This window comes from Mastigoproctus giganteus, chromosome 7 (assembly GCF_048544385.1).
Source record: "Mastigoproctus giganteus isolate SK-2022 chromosome 7, ASM4854438v1, whole genome shotgun sequence".
Lineage (NCBI taxonomy): Eukaryota > Metazoa > Arthropoda > Arachnida > Uropygi > Thelyphonidae > Mastigoproctus > Mastigoproctus giganteus.
In genome coordinates, this window is record NC_143581.1 from 41,524,500 (window position 1) to 41,546,098 (window position 21,599).

The window sequence follows — 21,599 nt, forward strand, 5'->3', positions numbered from 1 at the left end:
CCATCCAACGAGAGTTGAGTTATTACATGCTGACAGAAAAAGAAATAATGTCTAATTTCTATTGGTCCAAAGATGTGTATGGCTTGCAGGTGCCAATGCACATCTTTGCACTTCGCATGTTGGCATGGTAACTGATTATGTTATGTGCTATATGCTCATCTAAAATACGATGTGGTGCTAAAATACAACATTGTGATACATAAAAAAAGAATCTCCATGGAAAAGTTGTGGTTCACATCAGCTAGCCTATATAACCTAAAATTCATATTACTAATTTCTTTACATGGATGAAGAAATGGAGAAACTAAATGAAATACATACAAATTAAGAAATTAGTTCATTTTTAGAAAAATAAAAATGAATTTTTCTGTATGAAGTTGAATGAAATCTGCAAGCAAAGCAATTCAAATGTTAAATCATTTCCTTAGGACACCATAACTAGAACAGGAGTGGGCAAAATACAGCCTATGAAGAGATTTAATCTAGTTGTTTAATGTTTCTGGGCTGGGAACCAGCCAAGAAACATTAAGTGTGAATAAAAAGATGTTTATTGTTAATGTTTTGTAAAAAGAGTGAATGTTCTCCATATTCAATTAGGTTTACTGAGGAACTAAAACTGGAAACAAATGCTGCATTTTTAGTAAATACCGAAGTCCCATATTGAATAACTAAATATAACTGTGCTATCAGTACAAAACGGTCCATAGCCGAGTGGTCAGGAGCAGGAGTGCAGTAGCACATGCTTTGGGTATACCGGGGTTCAAGTCCCTGATTGCTAATATGGTTGATCTGCCAACCCACACTGGACCAGCGTGGCAGATTATGGTCCATTTCCCTCAGCATGAATTGTTGAGGAGGCTTACATCCTGCAGTGGGTTGATAATGGCTGAGTGTGTGTGAGTGGTGCTAGGGGGAAGCAGCTATAATATTACTTGTCAAAAGTGGCTTGTGTATTCCAGAATCTGAACTAATGCAAGCCAGCATTTTCTGTGCTGGTTTAAGGTAAGAGGAAGCAAAGGGAAAATTACAATGAGTGATATGCAGAAGATCAGAAGAGTGAAGAAAATAAGAGCCTCTATGTGCAGATGGAATGAGAAGGCAATTGCCTTGCTATAATAAAATTTCAATCTTCCCTGCTAAATACATAGATGCCAACCTTTGACTTCTGGAAAGCAGAAGGTTCTTCCCCACTGATGACATACATATTTTATACCTGAACATTAGCATGCCCAGGATTTTTCTAATGGTGGTTTTTGTCTTGCATTACCTAATAGGCACTACCATCACAATGATTATTACTGGTTCTAACAAGATATTGCTGCAGACTGCCCTCTTCAGAAATACTGAAACACATTTATTTATAACAATGGCTCTATTGTCTAGACATGACTTATCACAAGTCATTTCCAAAATTCCATCAAAGGTTCTCTAAACCACTCCCTCCCACACCTGATGAATATCCTCTCACTGAGCACACTATGTTACATTTCAAGTTTCCATCTGTATTTTCCAGATTCCCAACCCTGGACTACTATATATCAATTCTTCCTTCTTTCTTTATAGCTTCTGGAAGGTTCACATACAATAAAATAACAAAGTAATAAGAAGACATAACACGATAGTAAGAGGTACTGGAATTGTCCACAAAAAATTTCAAATATAAAAATGATTCACTGTCAACTGATGAAATCTGTAGCATTATATGAACATTTTTCAGTGAAAAATTGAGCACTATGTAGTCCCATGCAGTAATAAAGTCCTTCCTTGATGGGTAATAATAATAAAAAAAAAACATCTTTCTTCAGACTTTCCATAACCTTGGCATTGACTACATCAGAAAAGCAGTATGTACTGGAACTTAAGACCAAGATACTGATGAGGAATACAACTTTCTGAAAGTGATAAAGCTCGAGAAACATATAGGTAAAAATAAATCCAAATTAGTCAAGAAACACTTGTCACGATGAGCAGAAGATGACAAATGAAGAGCAAGATGAACACTGACAAGGACAAAATTGAGTCTACTGAGTTATGCAAAGCCATTAGAGACTCAGAGAGGACATAAGAAAAGCAGAACAAGCATTAAGGGAAAACAAAGGACTTAAATCAGCAGTAATATAGAAAGACAAATGATACTGAAACTGAAGAATAGTGATGTTGTACTTATAAACAGCAGAGAAGACATAATTCAAATAGCAGAAGACTACTATAAAGAATTATATAAGAGCAAGGGAATGATATCAGCAGTGGGGAAGATGGATCACAAATTAGCAAAACATATGACATACCTGATATCCTTCCTGATGAGGTAGAACATGCATTGAAGAAAATGAAGAATCAGAAAGCCCAGGGTGAAGATGAAGTTACTTAAAATTGGGAAGAAGAGACATGACACAGAAACTGGCAAGACTCTTCACAAAATACATTAGGAAAGGCATGACGCCTAAGGAGTGGAATAATGCAATCAATTTTTCTGCATAAAAAAGGAGATAAATCAGAAATTGGAAATTTTTTGATTAATAGATAACAGAGCAGCTAATGTTTTACCAAGGCAACTGCTAAGAGATATTAGTAACTGTAAATGAGTTTGTAACAATAAAAGAATAAACACGCACACACATACACAGTATATATAACAGTGTAAGTTTATCCAAAAAAATGCCAGAGAAAAAAAACTTTTACCATTACTGAAAAGCATTACAGAGTGGCATTATTCGGTTTTTAGTTTTTTTTTAGAATTCTATATACTCAAAATTCCTTACGTGCATTTGTGAAGCATCCAGAGATCAACACATACAAATGGAGGAGAACAATAAATGCCATGACAAGGATTATTGGAAGGACATCCATTGTGCACATTGTGCCATTTTATAACAGCAGCATCTTTTGTCCTGTTCTCCATTGGAAGGAAATACTGATTGAAGCGAATATCATTTATGCAACCTGAGGAAAAAAATAAATAACTATTACTAAATAAATGAATATTAATGCACATTTATCATTTAATCATTCTAGATTATGATGCAACACATAAATGCAATAAACAGTGGCCTAATATATTCACGATTATACATCCATGGTAAGCAAATTTTGATATAAATAACATTGATACAAAGTAAACAAGTGCAAAAATCGAAAATTATTATAGAAAAGAAAAAAAGTGACATCTCTATAATAACAACTGGGGCAGCCACAAATGGGCTGATTACTATTTCTATTTAGTGCTTGTCAAACTGGATTCAAGGATTAAAACACATATCCCATTTTTTGGGAAATTTATTAACAATCCTGGGATATTCCTAGTTTAATACTAGATTGGCTCTTTTTTTTTTTTTTTTTTTTTAAATTTTCAGTACTTGGCAAATAGGCTCAATAGGAACTGCAGAAGTGTACTGACCACTGCCACTAGCTAAGAAATTGGCTGTTCATCCCACTTCAATGAAAGTGGACAGTATCTATGCTGCAAGTGTGCAGAATGGAACATAGGGATCTCTTTTGCAACAAAGGGATCATTATTATAACACTGCCTTCATTACAAATTGCCTTGGTACTACAGTTAAGTAACACTTACATTTGTAGTTAATTAACTACAAATAATTAACACTTCTCTAGAAACAGAGATACTGTTTTTGAATAATCTCCATCTTCACAAATGGAGATGGAGGAATGATGGATTCCCTCACAAGTGGAAACTCATCATTCTACCTGGCAAAAGTGAAGCAGACAAGAAATTGTGCAATTCATAGAAAATATTTTCTTTATTTTCTAAAAGAATTCTTAGTTTATTCAACTGAAGTGATAAAATACCAAGGCAACTGATTGAATGCAAAAGGATTCTATTATTATTTCTTTTTATGAAAACCCCACACAGAGAATTATTAAGTAGTACCGTGCATGGGTTGAAGATTCAGAAGATCAAAGATGATAGTTGTTGACATCAGACTTGAATTTCTGCAGATTGTAATATTCAGGAAATACATATGATGGAAGGATAGTTGTTCCAGAAAACAGAAATTGAATGAATAAATTAGGAAGAAGAAATGCTGGTTCTGTGAGATTGAAGTTAGACAGAAAAAGGATGTTGACTGGTTGTGGCATGTGTTCAGACTGCTTTGGAACAGAGAGAGGGGAATTATAGAAGTCAAATCAGAAGACCAGTGCCCACGGAAGTATCTATAGAAAAGGCATGCAGCAGAAAGAGAACATCTATGAGACAGAGTGGAGAGACTGTTAGAGATGAGTCATTAATTAACCTAACTGTCCTCTTAAATGAAATCTAGAAGCCTGAGAAAGGTTTCCAGGGCATTGCCCTAGATGTAAAAACAATATTCTATGGTAGGGTGGATTTGCAATTTGTACAGAGCGAACAGCTGTTTGAAAGAAAAGTAACACCGAGAGCTAAAGAGAAAACAGTTTTTCAGATGCAGAGTAATGTGCTTATGCCAAGAGAAATTAGAAGCCAGAATAATCCCAATAGAGATATATGATGTTGCTTGGAAATCAGAGTGTCATCAAAGATAAGCATAGGAGCAGAAGAATCCTTTTTGTGAGATACAAGGAAGGACTGAGTTTTAGAAGGATTAAAATCAACTAAGTCACCTTTACCCTGCTGAAGAATTATCTGAAGATCAGCATTTAAAGAATTGGTAGTGGACATTTGGGAAGTTGAACCTATTTGTGCAGAGCAAGGTTTCTCAAACTGGAAAGTAGAATGCAATGTGCCACCATCAGTAAAACTATGGATAGGATTTCTGGTCAATGGAAGAAGGTCATTAATATAAAAGAGTAGGAGAAATAACTAAACCTTGGAGAACACAAGCATTAGTGGAGAAGTTAGAAGACAGAGCCATCTACCATCACTTGCAGTGAGCAGTCAGAGAGAAAACTAAATACCCAATTACAAAAAACAGTTGGCAAACTGTTTTTTGTAATTCACGATCAAAAGCCTTTCAAATGTCAAGAGCTGCTTGAGTTTCACCAAACTGTTCCATTGAAGTTGTCCATAGATGGGTAACATAAGCCAGATTTTCACTAGTGGATCAACACAGACTGAATCCATACTGGCGATCATTGATCAGATGGAGGGTTTCTAGTTGGTTAATCGATTTCTCTATTACTTTAAAAAAAAGAATAGAAGTAAGTGCAATGGGATGATAATTGGTTGGAAGGGATTTGTCACCCTTTTTTATGAACTGGCAGGATAAGAGCAAATGTCCAAGCAAAAGGGAAAACACCTTTGGAATATGAAAGTGAAAAAAGGCAACACAAAAAAGGAGCAACTTCAGGAGCACAGGTTTGAGAACATGTGGAGAGATACCATCAGGAGCTGGAGAATTTTTAGCATCAATATTGTTCAAAATCATCTTTTTGATGGAAGGCCACATTAGGCATTGAATGGAGTGTATTGGGAATTGTAGGAGGTGGTTTGCCAAGATCATCAATATATGAGTCGGAAGAAAAGTAGGCTGCTAGCAGGTCAGCTTTATCTTTTGCTGAAGTGGCAATAGAACCATTTGGCTTTGAGAGAGGTAGGAATAGAGATAGTACTAGTAGTGGCATGTGATGCAAGAAAGCAAGTGTATGAGCTTATGCAGCATCAGCCAAAAAAAAAAAAAAAAAACCACACCATTCCCTCCAAATGCCTGTCCAGTTCCTCCTTAAATTTATTTAACCTATCAACTTCCACAACGACAGATGGAAGTTTGTTCCAGCAAATTAACCACCCGCTGGCTAAAGGCAAATTTCCGCACATCTATTCTACATCTGTCTTTTCTTAATTTGAATTTATGCCCCCTTAGGTTCGTAATCTGAACATGTGGAAGGATCTCGTCAGAATTCAGCGTGCTCAACCCATTCAAGGCCTTATACACCTCAATCAGATCACCACGCAGGTGCCTAGTCTCCAGCAACTGCAATTTGCAGAACTTAAGCCTCTCTTGGTAAGAGGATCCCTTCATTCCCATCACCAATCTTGTTGCCCTTCTCTGTACATGCTCAAGCAAATCTACATCCTTCCTAAAATGAGGTCTCCAGACCTGTACGCAGTACTCAAGGCGTGGCCTGACCATTACCTTATACAGAGGGACAATCACCTTTTCCCTGCTAGCAAAATTCCTACATATCATTGACAAAACCCCATGACCTGCCCTGGAAGCCTGTCTGCATTGCTCAGAAAACTTCATATCTGACTGCACAATTAATCCAGGTGTTTTTCATTTTCTACCACCGTAAGTGTAGTACCACACAGTTGGTACGTTTCTCTGGGGTTACTTCTACCCATATGCAGTACTTTGCATTTGTCAAGGTTAAACTTCAGTTGCCACTTCTTAGCCCATCTGCCCAAATTATCTAGATTCTGTTGCAGTAGCACACTGTCATTAACAACCCTGCCAATCTTTGTATCATCTGCAAACTTCGACACTAAGCCTGATATACCTTCATCAATATCATTGATAAATATACAAAACAACAGAGGACCCAACACTGAACCCTGTGGGACTCCACTAATAACATCACGAAGAGCAGCACCCATTAATTGCCACCCTCTGTCTTCTCCCACTCAACCATCCTTTTATCCATTGTAGCAACTTACCCTTAATACCATTCTGCTCCAATTTGTACAATAGTCTTCCATGCGCAACAGTGTCAAAAGCTTTCCTGAAATCCAAATATACGATATCAAAATTATTTTTTGATCCAGTTCCTTTGTAACTACATCCAAAAGTTGCAGCCAAAGGCTTTGGCAAGAGACCAGAATGCTCAACTACCATTTGGATAAGAAGCAAGTTTTCTACTCCTAGCCTGGACTGATTGATAACTGCCTTACAATTATTGCAGGTTTTGGTGTAGGCAGAAAATGAACCTGGATATTTGGATACAAGCCAATCATGATATGAAACATTCTTCTCTTGAACAGCCTTAGCACATATACCAGAAAACCAAGGTTTAGATAAAGGACAAGATTTTAAGGTGGAGTGTGGAATAAAGGATTTTATTCCTACAAGAATAATTTCACTGACATGATTTGAGCAAATGTTGACATCAGAACATTTTAAACAGCAATCTGACTAAGGAAAATGAAGGAGAACTTGCAGATGATCCCATTTTGCATTCTTGTAATGCCAAACAACACAAAGTTGAGAATGGCCATGAGCAAAAGGCTCCACTAGAGAAGAGGCCATCACCAAGTTGAGATCTGAGATGCCCAGAGGACCATTCACCTTGACCATGCTTATTGGATGGGTTGTTTGTGAGAAAAAGATCAAGTGTGATGACTGCGTGGTAAGGATTATCTGGTAGGTCAATGAACAATCAACACAAGGTCATTAGTAATTGCAAAAGCCTCAGCATCTTGAGCAGCCGGGTTCATGGACTAGAAGATGGAAGCTAACTGCAGTTGCAAACATTATTATCAACAAGGAATTGTATCATTAACAGGATTTTGAATAATCACTGCTTGTATTCAACAAATAATTGGAAAGTGATCACTGTTAAAGGGATCAGATAATACTGACAATGTCATTAAAGAAGTCCAAACGCATTGGAAAGTTGGAAAATGAGAAAATTGTCAATTAGTAAATTAAGGTCATTATTACTGATAAATTCATCAATGAATTTGCATCTTCTGTTCATCGTAGCGGAATCCCACAATGGATGGTGTCCATTAAAGTCACCAAAAGACAAACTGGAGTTGGGAGCTGTGTAATGAGATTGTAAAGTTCTGAACGGGGAAGAGATAGAGATGGAATATAAATGGAAACAAGGGTAACCCAAGGTACCAGCCGCAATAAGAGCAGCCATAGCTTCTAGATTGATTGTTAATTGGATCGACCTGGACAGCACATTAGAATTAAGAAGAATGGCTCCTCCTCCATGTGCAGGATACTTTGAGTTCCTATCTCGTTTGTACATCGTATGATTTGAAAATCTTGGTGAAATGTGGGATGACAAAAATATTTCCTGTAGGCATACACTTATGGCAGGGATGGGCAACCTTTTTTGAATGAATAGCCATTTTTGATCTAATTTTAAAAAAAAACAGAGAGAATCCAAAGAGCTGCACCTCAGCTCAAGCTTGGGAAGAGTTTTTTAAGAAATGGAATGGAGTGGGAGGGTGTTTTATTAAAAATACAGTAAACCCCCACGCTATTCGCGGGGGTTACGTTCCTGAGAAATACCGCGAATACCAATTTATGGCTCCCATAGTAATAAAGGGGTTCCGTTCCAAAGTATGAAATATATAAGAAAAACTAGTCAGTCTAAAATTTTGTCTATGTATGCATTATATGTACCTTCATAATATGACTATGTACATAGACAGTACGTAGTGGAATGCAAGCATAAGGCATCGAAACGAATATAAGAAACAATTTAATATTAAATGTAATATTCATTAGAAATTTCAAACAAATCTTTCAATCCAGCGCCTTTACTATAGTTAAAAAACTTATCCCGCCAGTGCTATCACCAGTTTCGCTAAAGTGTTGATAAAGGTGTTTTGCCTTTTCACGAATGATGAGTGAACTTAAGGGAATTTTATTCTGAGTTCAGACTTCTATCAACAGATTTAAAGCCTGTTCCATTTTTTCTAATTTAACATCCCGAGTTACAGAGCAACTTTTTGAAGCAATTAGCGCGTTTTCACGGACACTACGACGGATTTTTTCTTCCGATTTCTTGACTGATTGTACCGTTGACTTTTTGATTTTATAATGTTTTGCCATTGACGAGACACTTTCGCCATTAGAAATTTTGTCTAATAACTGAATTTTACTCGCTAATGTCATCACCTTCTTTGATCTTTTCACAATTCCCTTGTTATTCATAGCCATATTTTTGTAGGAGTTAGAAAAGAATTTGTCCACAATAAAGTCACTTTCTTCCGTTAACACACTCGAAAAAGTCTGTTTACACTAACACACTGCAAAACGGTAGATTTTTCACTTTTGTAAGCATATAAATAAAAGCAAACGACGAAACTTTCCATGGCAAGCACATAGAACATACTGAACAAGGATTAGCGAGAAACAACCACGCTCAGGATTTTGTTACCCCTCTGTCCCCACCCACTGAGCGCTGTTTTGACCTGGAAAGATGATTTTAGCCACGGCCATGTTTTTTTATGGCGGGAAATGTTCATGGCGATTTAAAATTCACCTTTTTTTTAGGTTTCATTTTATATTAAATCAGCGAGCGCGAATAGCGGGGGTTTACTGTATATATATATATATATATATTTTTTTTTTTTTTTTTTGAAATATTATTTATTAATACTGAAAAAAAGTAACAAATATCCAGTTAGGTACGAATTAATGACTTTTGCTGCTGAACTTCTTGAGTGAGTCTCTCAACATCAGGTGAGTATGCTGTAATTTTCATCTTTAAACATGCTGAGAAACTCGCATTGTTCAGACAGTTTCTTGATTTATTTTTAATATAGTTCTTGCTCGAAAATATTTGCCTGCGGAAATATGTCGAACCAAAAACTAAGAGAAGTCCAAATGCAAATATTTTCAGATTTATATACGTGCCGCATGCAGCTCGTGAGCGGCAGGTTGCCATCCCATGACCTATGGGATTGAATTCAGCTAGTAAATTCGTTAAGTCATCAGAATGACTGCGTTTTGTTTGCGGGCATCTTTTCGTTCTTTTTTTTGGGAAGATGGGGCATCCAGTATCCATAGTGTCATTTGCATGATGCTCCAATATGGGTTCCTTATAGTCTGGGTGTACATCTCCTTCCATACTAAAGACAGCAAGAAAACCAAATCGCCAACCAATAGTAATTGGTTGGCAATTTGGTTTTCTTGCTGTCTTTAGTTTTTTTTCTAATTTTTCACTGTCATGTGAAACAGAGTATCAGTTGGGATACTAATTGGAGTGTTAGTTGCTTCGCTGGTTTTAGTTTCAGGAGAATTATTTTTTGGAGGCTGATAAGGTTGGAATGAGATTTGCATCTTTTTCAATCATTATTTGATTTGCACCTATTACCTTCTGATTACTAAGTGCCTGAACTAACTCCTCCTCAGACACTGCAAGTAGCTCCCACTCTGTGATAACACCTTTCGAAGAATTTAAGGAATTTTGGGGAGTAACAGATACTGGCAGCCCACCAAACGTCTTTGTCTTTAATAGCCACTCAGAATGTTTGGAAATGGCTGTTTCAACTTGGAGGTTTCTGGATTGTAGTCGCTTCACTATTTTTGGTGATCCAGCAATAGATTCCAATTTTTGGATCATAAACGGTAATAATTTGCCTATACACTGAGTGGACAGAGAGAGAGAGTATCACCAAAATGTCAAAATGTTCAGTAGGTTAGGACATTTTGCTTCTCTTTGAAGTCTTTTAGGTTGGTTGGCATCATTTTCATTGGATATGTCTGTCCTTGAGCCTGATGACTTTAAATTTGTCACCCTTTTAGCCCTGGGAGAGAGAGAGAATTTCTTCTCTCAGGTTATTGGCCCTGTCACGAGGAGGCAGGAGCGGTACTACCAGTGACCAAGGAGTTGTAGAAGTTAGAGTTTGTTAGTAATTAACACACACACACACACACACACACACACACACACACACACACACACACACACACACACACACACACACACACAATAAAGAAAGGCAGATTTCCTTTCTGAGTTCTTACTTTAATACTTTTAAGTAAAGAATCAATTGAAGTGAACAAAAGAGAAAAAGTCACTAGAAAAGAACTGAAACTTTATTGCTTGGAAAAAGCACTCTATACAAAGGGTACTAGGAAAGTTTTGCAATACAGCTTTGTTTATTTAATTTTTTCAAAGTAATTTCCTCTACATTCAATACACCTCTCCATCCTCCGAAACCAATCTTTAAACCAGTTCTGCCAAGTTTCACTAGGGAGTAAAGCACACTCGTTGTCCCAAGCCCGTAGAAGGTCCTCATCACTGGAAAACCGCCTCCCTTTTAGCTTCATTTTCGCATGCAGGAACAGTGCAAAGTCGCAGGGAGCAAGGTCTGGACTGTAGGGAGGGTGCTCGAGAAGTTTCAGTCCTGTCGTGGTCAAATATTCGGTGCAGGCTTTGGCGCGGTGAGCTGCAGCATTATCGTGATGGAGGTACCAGGTGTCCATTCTTGACTTTGGCCGCAGGTTCTTCATAGATCCAATGACTTTAGGCAGGCATTGTTCAGTATACCACTTAGCTGTGACTGTCCTCTGCGTGTCCAAAATGACACGTTCCACAATTCCACTCGATTTGAAAAATACAGCTATCATTTTCTTCTTTACAGATCGGGATTTTCTGACAATTACGGGTGTGTCGTCATCATCAAAGACCCAAACTTTGTTTTGAGCCTTGGTCGGCAGATCGTAATAGTACAGCCAAGTCTCGTCACCTGTCACGATGTTGTTCACATACCGAGATTGTCCCTTATCAAACTTTTTTAACATCTCCCGGCACCAAGTCACACGTCGTGTCATCTGCTCTTCAGTCAGTTGATGCGGCACCCAGAGAGAACAAAGTTTCTTCACGTGCAAATGATCTTGCAGAATGGAACGAATTGCTGGTGCATTTAGGCCCAAAGTATCCTCTATCTGTTGGTAGGTCACTCGCCTGTTTTCGTCAAGCATTTTCCTCACAGCAGTAACGTTTTCCTCCGTAACTGACGTTCTGGCCTTCCCGGCCTCTCAGAATCCTCCAGAGTGAAATTTCCCCTTTGGAATTCTCTATACCACCTGAATATCGTTGTACGATGTGGACAATCATCATCTAGTGCAAGAGTCATTTCTTCTAAGCACTGGTCTATGGTTAAACCACGCACAAAATTATACCGCAAAACTGTCCTTATCTCATTTCGTGACCACGATGCCATCGCAAGCACTTTACACTCTCACTACTAATGAGTAACTGAGCCTATCGACTTGGCGCGGCGGCTACTATGCACGTATGAACATGTCTCAACATGCAGCAACAAGCAGCTTCCTGTGATTCATTGTTGCGTCATATTGCAAAACTTTCCTAGTACCCTTTGTATATTGCAGATAAAATTTCTTGTCACTATTGCTTGGCACTCTCCACCCCCCCATGCCAGAGACCTATTTGTCACTACATGTGCCCTGTCTCCTTGAGGCAAGGATGGGCAATGTAGGTTTCAACCAGGTGCCCCGTGGATAAATGGCCAGAGGAACAATAGACCAACACAATCCAGTTAAACAGTAATCAAAAGCCAAAAATGCCCATCTCACACCACACCAAGATGACGACTTTAAAAAACTGTCAGGATAGCTGTATTCAGCTATCCTGACAGTTTTTCATTTTGATGATGACGACACACCCTGCCATGTGTAGGGACCTGGGGGCCACATAACAAATAAGTAACTATGTAGGGGAGGGAGATGTACAGCCAGCCAGGGGAAGCAAATTAGCTGAAAAATATCAGTAAGCTAGTAGTAAGGAAATGCAATGTAAAATGAAAGAAGAATGAATAAAGGAATGAATGAAAGAGGATAAACGACAGAGTGAATGGGCTGAGCACTGAGTGACATTGGTGAAAGAGAGTGACCCAGTATGAGAGCAAAAGAGTGAATGAGTGAAGGAGTAAATGTAATTAGCCAAATGAATACAAACTTAATAATTACTCACATTAGTTTATATATACTAACAAAAAATTATTCTAATACTAACAACACAAACACACCCACTGCATTTCTGCCAGCCTGCAAAAGTTGCAGCTGGGCCTGCATCTCAACTAAAAAAATAATAGTAAGTTGTAGTGCCCAGAGAGTGCAGTTCAGAAAGAAAGAATTGAACATATGAAATGAAAGCCAGATGAATGAATGAGAGTGTAAATGTGAGAGAAAGAACACAAATCATAAAATGTTATAGCTGTGTTAGTTAAAAACTAACCCTAGTTTTTAATTTCCAAAAACTTTTTTTTTTTTTTTTTTTTTTTAAAATGTGAACCCCAAACACGAGAGGTATTAGAACCTATAGTACTTAGTACCGTGCTTGTGTTGGAGGTTGAGAAGACAAAAGAAGATATTTGTTGACACTGGATTTGAACTTCTGTAGATTGTAATTTTCAGGAAATACGTATGAAGGAAGGTTGTTCCAGAAAATGGCAGTTGAATGAATAAATGAGGAAGATGAAAAGTTGGTTCTGTGGGTTTGAAGTTGGACAGTAAATGGATGTTGGCTGGTGGCGGCATGTGTTTGGACTGTTTTGAGTGAGTGAGAGAGAGAGAGAGAGAGAATTATAAAAGCCAATTCAGAAGAACAGTGCCCATGGAAGTATCTGTAGAAGAGGCATGCAGCAGAAACAGTAAGTCTATGAGAAAACAAGTGGAGAGACTCTGTTAGATATGAATCATTAATTAACCTAATTGCCCTCTTCTGAATGGAATCAAGAAGCCTGAGAGAGGTTTTGGGGGCACCATCCCAGATGTGAGAACAATATTCCATGGCAGGGCAGATTTGCGATTTATACAGAGTGAGCAGCTGTTTGGAAGAAAAATAACGCCGAGAGCAAAAGAGAAAACCCAGTTTTTTAGATGCAGAGGAAGCAATATTTGTAATGTGCTTGTGCCAAGAGAGATTAGAAGTCAGGGTAATCCCCAAAAGAGATATATCATTTTGCCTAGAAATCGGAGTGTCACTAAAGATAAGCATAGGAGCAGAAGAATACTTTTTGCGAGATATAAGACAAGACTGAGTTTTAGAAGGGTTGAAATCAACTAAGTTGTCTTTGCCCCACTGGAGTATTACCTGAAGATTGGTATTTAAGGAATTGGTAGCAGATTTGAGAAGTTGAAGCTGATTGAGAAGGAAAAGGTTTCTCAAAATGGAAAGTGGAATGCAAAGTGCTATCATCAGCAAAATTATGGATAGGATTTCCAGTCAATGGAAGAAGGTCATTAATATACAAGAGTGGGGGAAAGAATGGAACCTTGGAGGACACCGGCATTAGTGGAGAAGTTAGAAGACAGAGAGCCATCTACCATCACCCTCAGTGAGCGATTAGAGAGAAAACTGGATAACCAATTACTAAAAACAGTTGGCAAACCATAAGATGGAAGCTTGTTTAGAAGACCTTTATGCCAAACACGATCAAAAGCCTTTGAGATGTCAAGAGCAACTACTTGTGTTTCACCGAACCTTTCCATTAAATTAGTCCATAAATGGGTAACATAAGCCAGAATATCACCAGTGGATCGACACTGACGGAATCCATACTGGCGATCGTTGATCAGACGGAAGGTTTCTAGGTAGTTTAAGAGTTGGTGGTTAATTGATTTCTCCATTACTTTAGAAAGAGTAGAAGTAATTGCAATGGGACGATAATTGGATGGGAGGGATTTGTCACCCTTTTCAGGAACTGGCTGGATACGAGCAAATTTCCAAGCAGAAGGAAAAACACCTTTGGAATAAGAAAGTGAAAAAAGGCGGCAAAGAATAGGAGTAAGTTGAGGAGCACAGGTTTTGAGACAAGTGGAGAAATACCATCAGGACCTGGAGCTTTCTTAGCATCAAGATTCATCAAAATCCTTCTGATATCCTTTTCACGGAAGACCACAGGAGGCATTGAATGGAGCGTGTTGGGAATGGTGGGAGGTGTTTTACCAAGTTCATTAATATACGAGCTGGAAGAAAATTGTAATGCTAGCAGGTCAGCTTTATCCTTGGCTGAAGTGACAACAGAACCATCTGGTTTGGGCAGAGGTGGGAGCAGAGATGGGCAAAAGTTGCGGCCAATAGCTTTGGCAAGAGACCAGAATGCTCGGCTACCATTAGGGCAAGAAGCAAGTTTTTTACTCTTAGCATGTTCAAACTCTAGTTTGGACTGATTAATAACTGCTTTACAATTGTTGCGAGCTTTGGTGTAGGCAGAAAATGAAACTGAAGAATTAGAAAGAAGCCAATTATGATATGCAACATTCTTCTCTTGAACAGCCTTAGCACATTTATTGGAAAACCAAGGTTTAGATAAAGGACGAGATTTTAAAGTGGAGTGTGGGATAAAGGATTCCATTGCTGCAAGAATAATTTCACTGACACGATCTGAGCAAACGTTGACATCAGAAGTTTTGAAACAGTAATCCGACCAACGAAGAGAAGTCTCGCAGGTCATCCCATTTTGCATTCTTGTAATGCCAAACAACATGAGGTTGGGAATTGGAGAAGAGACAATCACCAAGTTGTGATCTGAAGTGCCTAAAGGACCTCTCACTTCGACCATGTACTTAGAAGGGTTGTTTGTAAGAAAAAGATCAAGCGTATTGGCTGTATGATTAGGATTGTCCGGTATTCTTGTAGGTAAATGAACAATCTGTGCTAGGTCATTAGTAATTGCAAAAGCTTCAGCATCTCGACCTGCTGGGTTGGTGTGACTAGAAAACGGAAGCCAGCTGGAATTGAACATTAAAATCACCAAGGAAAATTACTTTAATTACTTACTTAACACCTTAATCATTTTGTATTAGTATATTAATACACTACACACCGCTGCATTCTGCTCCTGGCGTGTGAGAAATGGAATAAATGAGTGGAGGAAGAAGCAGAAGCAGAAGAAGAAAAAAAAAAAAATATATATATATATATATAACTTAACAGAAAACGTAAGCAAAAAGTAAAAAAATATATAATGGAAGTAGACTGTGAACGAGGATTATGAGTGCAGCAAATGTATCTCCCTCTCCCCAGATAGGATGATGGGCGGATGGTTTAGGCCCCCTGCCCATCCAAGCAGACACCATGTTGTGGCTATTTAGCTGGCATGGTGTGGGATGCTAACACTGGCCGGTGGGGATAGAGCACCAATGCAGGTGCTCCTACATAGGGATCCTTTTTCTATGTTCTTTTATTTTCACTACCTTGGTTGGTTGATCTCTCACTCCCCCATTGCCTTCCTCAGTGGGTCCCCCTTCTGTTCCCTTTTCACTCAGGTGGGTGCCTCCTCAACTGCCCCTCTATCATTCTACCGCTTTACCCCAACCCACTTCCTATCTCCGTACTACCATCCAACTTTTTTTTTTTTACTGGGCTCTCCTTGTCTGTAATCTCAGCTGTTGGCACCTCCGTAGCCATGTGGGCAGGAGCAGCAGTGCGTAGCACACGCTTCTTGATTAGACCGGGGTTCGAGCCCGTGAACCACCAAATACCAAGGATGCGGAAAGGTCAGGGAATGACCACCGCATATCCCCGGAGTAATATGGCCTTAGCTGCTAATGCTCCTAAAAACCAAATAACAACAATCTCAGCTGCCACAGGGTTTGCCCCACAAGTGCTTTACACTCTATACCGCCTGGCCTGCCTCCCTGTGGTGTTGGATGGTAAACTGAGAGGTTTTTGTGTGAAAGCAGAGGCCTTTAGGCTAAGAGGCCAGATGAACAACACAGCCCCACATTAACATTATATGAACATTCACTAATCTACATAAATCTGCCCTTTACAGAGTTTTGTATTAATCACATTGCTTGGCATGGAGTTGGGGGAAACCCCCTGGGGCCACATTACAATTAACACTATACCTCTTCTATTTAAGTATATCCCACCTCTGTAAAAATAGTTTCACCTGTTAACAAGCACAGATCACGTTGAGAATAATTCTACCCATTGAGCCTTGCACAGTTTCTCCAGTGCCAAATTAATTGACAAGGCTCTCAACATGTACTCCCTCCTATCTTGTACAGGCAGGATTGCAGACACTTTCAAATTTAATCCTCTAAATCACAACTTTTTCCAAACATTGCCCTGTACTTGTTAATTAAATCCTCAGATCTATTTTTTATTAACATTATTAGTGCTTACAAGTAGAACAATATCACCTTTCGTGCCCTTAAAAGACAATATCTGCTCTACTTTTGCCCCTGGAAGACACACCCTGGTCCTATTCCACCTATCCTTTCCTTTTCTACAACATATTTCCTGTTCTCTGACAACAAAGTCACTAACAATTACTACCTCCTTATGAACCAGCACATTCTGTCTTGTGTTGCCTGATGCCCCCATTTTACCCTATGTTTCAAGTTCTTATAAATGCACATCAAAATGCTGAGTTTGTATCTAATTTCCAAGCATATATGTGGTTTTTGTTATTGGGTATATCCACTGGCCTGTCTTGTGACTTTCTGCAAAGATGCAGTGTACATGTTGTATATGATCACAGACAATGGTATAGCAGTTTAGCTAACAGGAGGTGAAATTAGGTAAGAAATTAGGATAAAAATATAAACTCCTCGTAAAAACTAACAGTTCAGAGTTTGGAAAAATTAGGAGAAAAGTATATGAATAAAGAATATAAAGTTAATGCTCAGGTTATCAAGGAGTGCAATTTCCCATCTGTTCTAGTATAATTTGTAGTACAGGGTGTTTCATAAAGGACGGAACCATATTATAGGAATTTTAACAAACCACACAAAAGGGAAATTACACAACTTTTACAAGTGTTGGAAATGGTTTCCACTCGCCTGGATGCAGGTTCATACCCTTTTCATGACGTTTGCAGCCACCTTATGCAATGTTTGCAATCTCTTTTTCAATGTTAGCCTTCAATTCATCAAGAGTATAAAGATTGTTGTGAAACACTTCACCTTTTAATTGTCCCCCAAGAAAAAAATCTGGAGATCTTGGGAGCCACAAGTTTTTTTGAGATCAAGTGATCTCCGAAAAATTCCCATAACACAGCCATTGTTTCATTTGCTGTATGGCAGGTCGCACCATCTTGTTAAAACCAACATTCTCATTCATTCACCTCTAACAATGCAAAAAACTGTTGGATTACGTCAAGATAAACTTCTCCAGCCACAGTTTTCTCAAAAAATATAGGCCCTATAACATGATGGCACGAGATGGCACACCAAACCCCAATTTTCAGGGTATGTAATGATAGTTTGTGATACACGTGGGTTTTCACTGCTTCATATTCAGCTGTTCTGATTATTCACATAACCATCCAAGTGGGACCCAGCTTGTCACTAAAATAAACACGATCCAACACCTCAATTCCATTTTCATCAACAAAAGAACAAAACCAACGACAATACCGTACACATTTTTCATGGTCAGGTTCTTTCAGTTCCTGAACATTAGTACAGTAAGCATGCAATTTTAACTTCTTTGTAGCCCCAAAAACAGTAGTTTGTGACAGTCCGGTTTGAGAAGATAACTTCCTAGGTGATTTTCTTGGTGAGAGGGTTAAACGTTCATTCATATCATCCAGAACATTCACAGTTAACAGTGATGGCTGGCCTGGGCCCTTTTTGTCCTCCACACTCCCAGTCTCTTGAAATTTCACAATTATACCCGATATTATTGACTTATTGGGGACAAACAACCGAGGAAATTATCTGAAATTCATCTTGCACACATTTATAAGATTTATACGCGAAGTAAGACTCCACAATAAACATACACTCATTCTTGGAAACCGACATGGCCGACAACACAACGGACTGGATGCCTAACTGAGACTAATGCATGTCACGGTCATTCAACTGCTTACCTCGGGTTACCTTGGGTGCAGTGCTGCCACCTACACTTTAAACTTGACATAACATTTGCCTGCCCACAAGTTCTACCTTCTTCATTTTAGGGTTGTGCCCTTTATGAAACACCCTGTATATACACCCAGGGCAATTACAAGCATAGACAAGAAATCATGCTCACACAAACTGCACACTAACTTATATTCTTCGTTCATATACTTTTCTTTTCCTCCAACTAATTTTTTTCCCTTTACTCTGGGCTATTAGTTTATATGAGGGCAGGAATGTCTAATAGCCCAGAATATTAATAATAATTTCTGCAAGTAGTTAATAATAGTAACTGTATGGGAAGAAATGTATTAATCAAAGTAGGATATGTACCAACACCTTATGCACTGAGCTCAAAGAAGAATGCTGGTGAAAGTATAATAACAGAAATGAAATTTAGCCAAAGTAATAAACTGAAATGTACATTCTGCAAGATGCTGACATATGGGAAGGGAAAGGAAAGTATGAAAGGCTGAAAGAATAAAAGATGCTAATGATTTAATTAATATAATGACATTGATTATATATAATACAGAATACTAACGTTAATATATAGTTACAACGAATACAGGTAACCCTTGTATAACACAGTAGTTAGGTTTCTATAAAATCTCGTGTAGTGCGAAACAATGTTATACGGGACTAAGAACCAGTACAAAAAAAGGGGGTTACGTTCCAAAAGCTAACAAAAAATACACCATTTTTTTTATGACTATCGGAAATAGTAATAATGGAACAAACGCCTTACAAAATATGATACATATATGTAAGATAATGTACATTATCTTCCTCTTCATTGCTGCTAAGCACAACCAAATGAGAACGTTTTTTCTGTTGCAGAAGCAGAATATTTTCACCTTCTGAACTTTCTTCTGCAGCATCTAAATTTCGTGTATCTTCTACTCTCTCTAAAAAATCAGTAATCTAGTTTGTTTGCTTTTGCTTGATAGATCTTTGTAAATTTCATGGTATTGAGCTAAGCATTTTTGAAGCTCCCTTTTGTGCTCCTTTCAGTCGAAGGATCTGCATCCAAAAAATAAGATTCTAATTGCCCGGCAAAGTTGGCCTTCCCGTATGCTTTCTGGTGTAAAATTTGGAACTTCAGAATTTTCATCCTCCAATGCCATTTCCACCAAATCTGCTTTGCCAGCCTCTTTTTCTAGTAATAATTATTCAATGTCTTCAGTAGTAATATCATCAAAACCTTCCCCTCCTACCGAATTAGCAAGTTGTACCATTGCACTGATTCCATTTTCTGCTGATTTGACTATATTTCCTAAATGAACTGACTCTGGCCATACATTTTTCCAACACTCAGTTAATGTTGATGGTTGGTTTTACTTTGAGTGATAAAGCTATGATTCTGATACAGACCACAATTGAAAAATGTTTCCGTGCCTCCATCGGTTCAATAGATTCGGAATCAATTTTTTCCCAAAATCCATTGTTATGATTTTCTGATGTAATGGGTAAATTAAAGAAGTTTTACTAGGTGGTAGGAATTTACTTCAATGCTTGGATGACTTAAATCTTTTGGATGGCCTGGCACATTATCCAATAGTAATAAAACTTTGAAATCTAGATATTTTCCAGAACTTCAATAGCACAGAACACAGGGATTTCCCAATAATTTTTTTTCATAATGACTAGCAAGCCAAAAGCAGGGATTCACAAAAGAGAATGGAAATGTCGAAAAGCTATATACAACATAATAGCAGGGTTATCACCGCACAAAAATACCTTGTTATGCGAGATTTTCCGTAATTCTCTAACCGCGTTAGAGTGAGACTGTGTTGTTTGAGGATTGCCACAATTTATCAATCGTGTTAAAGTGAAACCGTGTTGTAGAAATATATGGGGGTTACCTGAATTGTACAACTTTTGCTATAATATGAATAAAATGTTGCTGCTAATAATAATAAGCAATGCTTACATAAGGCCTGGGATGAAAGTTAATGGATAGAATATCAAAGCTGGGAAGAAATCAAAGAAAAATAAAATAGAACATCATAGCAAACTTCTTCAAGGGACCACAGCTATGATGATCCATTGGGGCCACAATATTTCATACATTTTCCAAATAGACCAAAATAGAAAATTAAGAAAAATCAAACAAAACAAAATACTAGGATTTTAGAATCTGTATCATATCATTACATTAATTTTGTTTGTTTTTCTTTGGATGCAGAGGCAGGTTACCTGCCTCTGCCACCAAGTTAAGAAAAAATTCACCATATTTCTTAAAAATTCTAAGAAAGTGTTTTTATAAAAAGAAGAAAAATTTTATGGTACTAACTATGGTGAGATGAAAAAGGGGTAAAATCAAGTAAAAAAAAAAAATACAGATTCTCTGTTGTAAATCCTGAGAGTTGGCAGCTATGACACTAGTAACAAATCAGAATTTTGATTCTTGAGAATGAAAATTCCATAACTCAAAATGTAGCATATATCTAATTACACAAAATGACCGTGTATTCAACTGCATATACATACCTTCTTGAAAGTCATTATCCACAACTATAACATCAGATGCTACGTAATGCATATCTCCCCCAACAATGAAATTTTGTTTATCAAGTGTCATCATCTGATCACCTTCAAAATCCATTAATTCATTGTACTTGCGACCTTCACCACCATCTAGCGACATACTAGCAGTACTTCCAATTCTATGAACTTTAACATTATGCCAATACCCATCATTTACTTGGACAGAAGGTAACCAAAGTTCACGCTCTGATTGACGAAGACGATTCAGGTTAAAACGAAATCTTAAGGTTTGATTTCGAATCTGCAAAAAGGAAGAAGAAAAATTAAGTTTCCAAAATTTAATGAAATCTGAAATAAATTTTTGCGCAATCTTTTAAGTGAGTGCACCTTCTAAAGCAACATTTTCAGGTTTTGACAGTCTTTTTCCTGCTAGATCCTCTTTCACTGTACATAATCGACACAAATTCTGTTTTAATCATGATACCAATTACTTAAATATTTTAACCATAATTCAGTAGTGTTTGAAACAATGCAATTTAAATGATATTTTACACAATTTCTATTAACACATCAACATAAATTCACCATAAACTGCCTTTTTGCATT

The 21,599-nt window shown here is 37.8% G+C and overlaps 1 protein-coding gene across 1 annotated transcript in view; it reads right to left on the reverse strand.

Annotated features, from left to right (window-relative positions):
- The window catches only part of LOC150082844 (neural-cadherin-like), a 500,869-nt gene that overhangs the window by 38,791 nt on the left and 440,479 nt on the right, over positions 1–21,599 (reverse strand). The window contains exons 32-33 of the mRNA XM_090377625.1: positions 20,997–21,294; positions 2,763–2,943 (exon numbers count right to left, since the gene is read on the reverse strand). Coding sequence (XP_090233751.1) covers positions 2,763–2,943; positions 20,997–21,294 — 479 coding nt within the window. The remainder of the gene's footprint in view (positions 1–2,762; positions 2,944–20,996; positions 21,295–21,599) is intronic.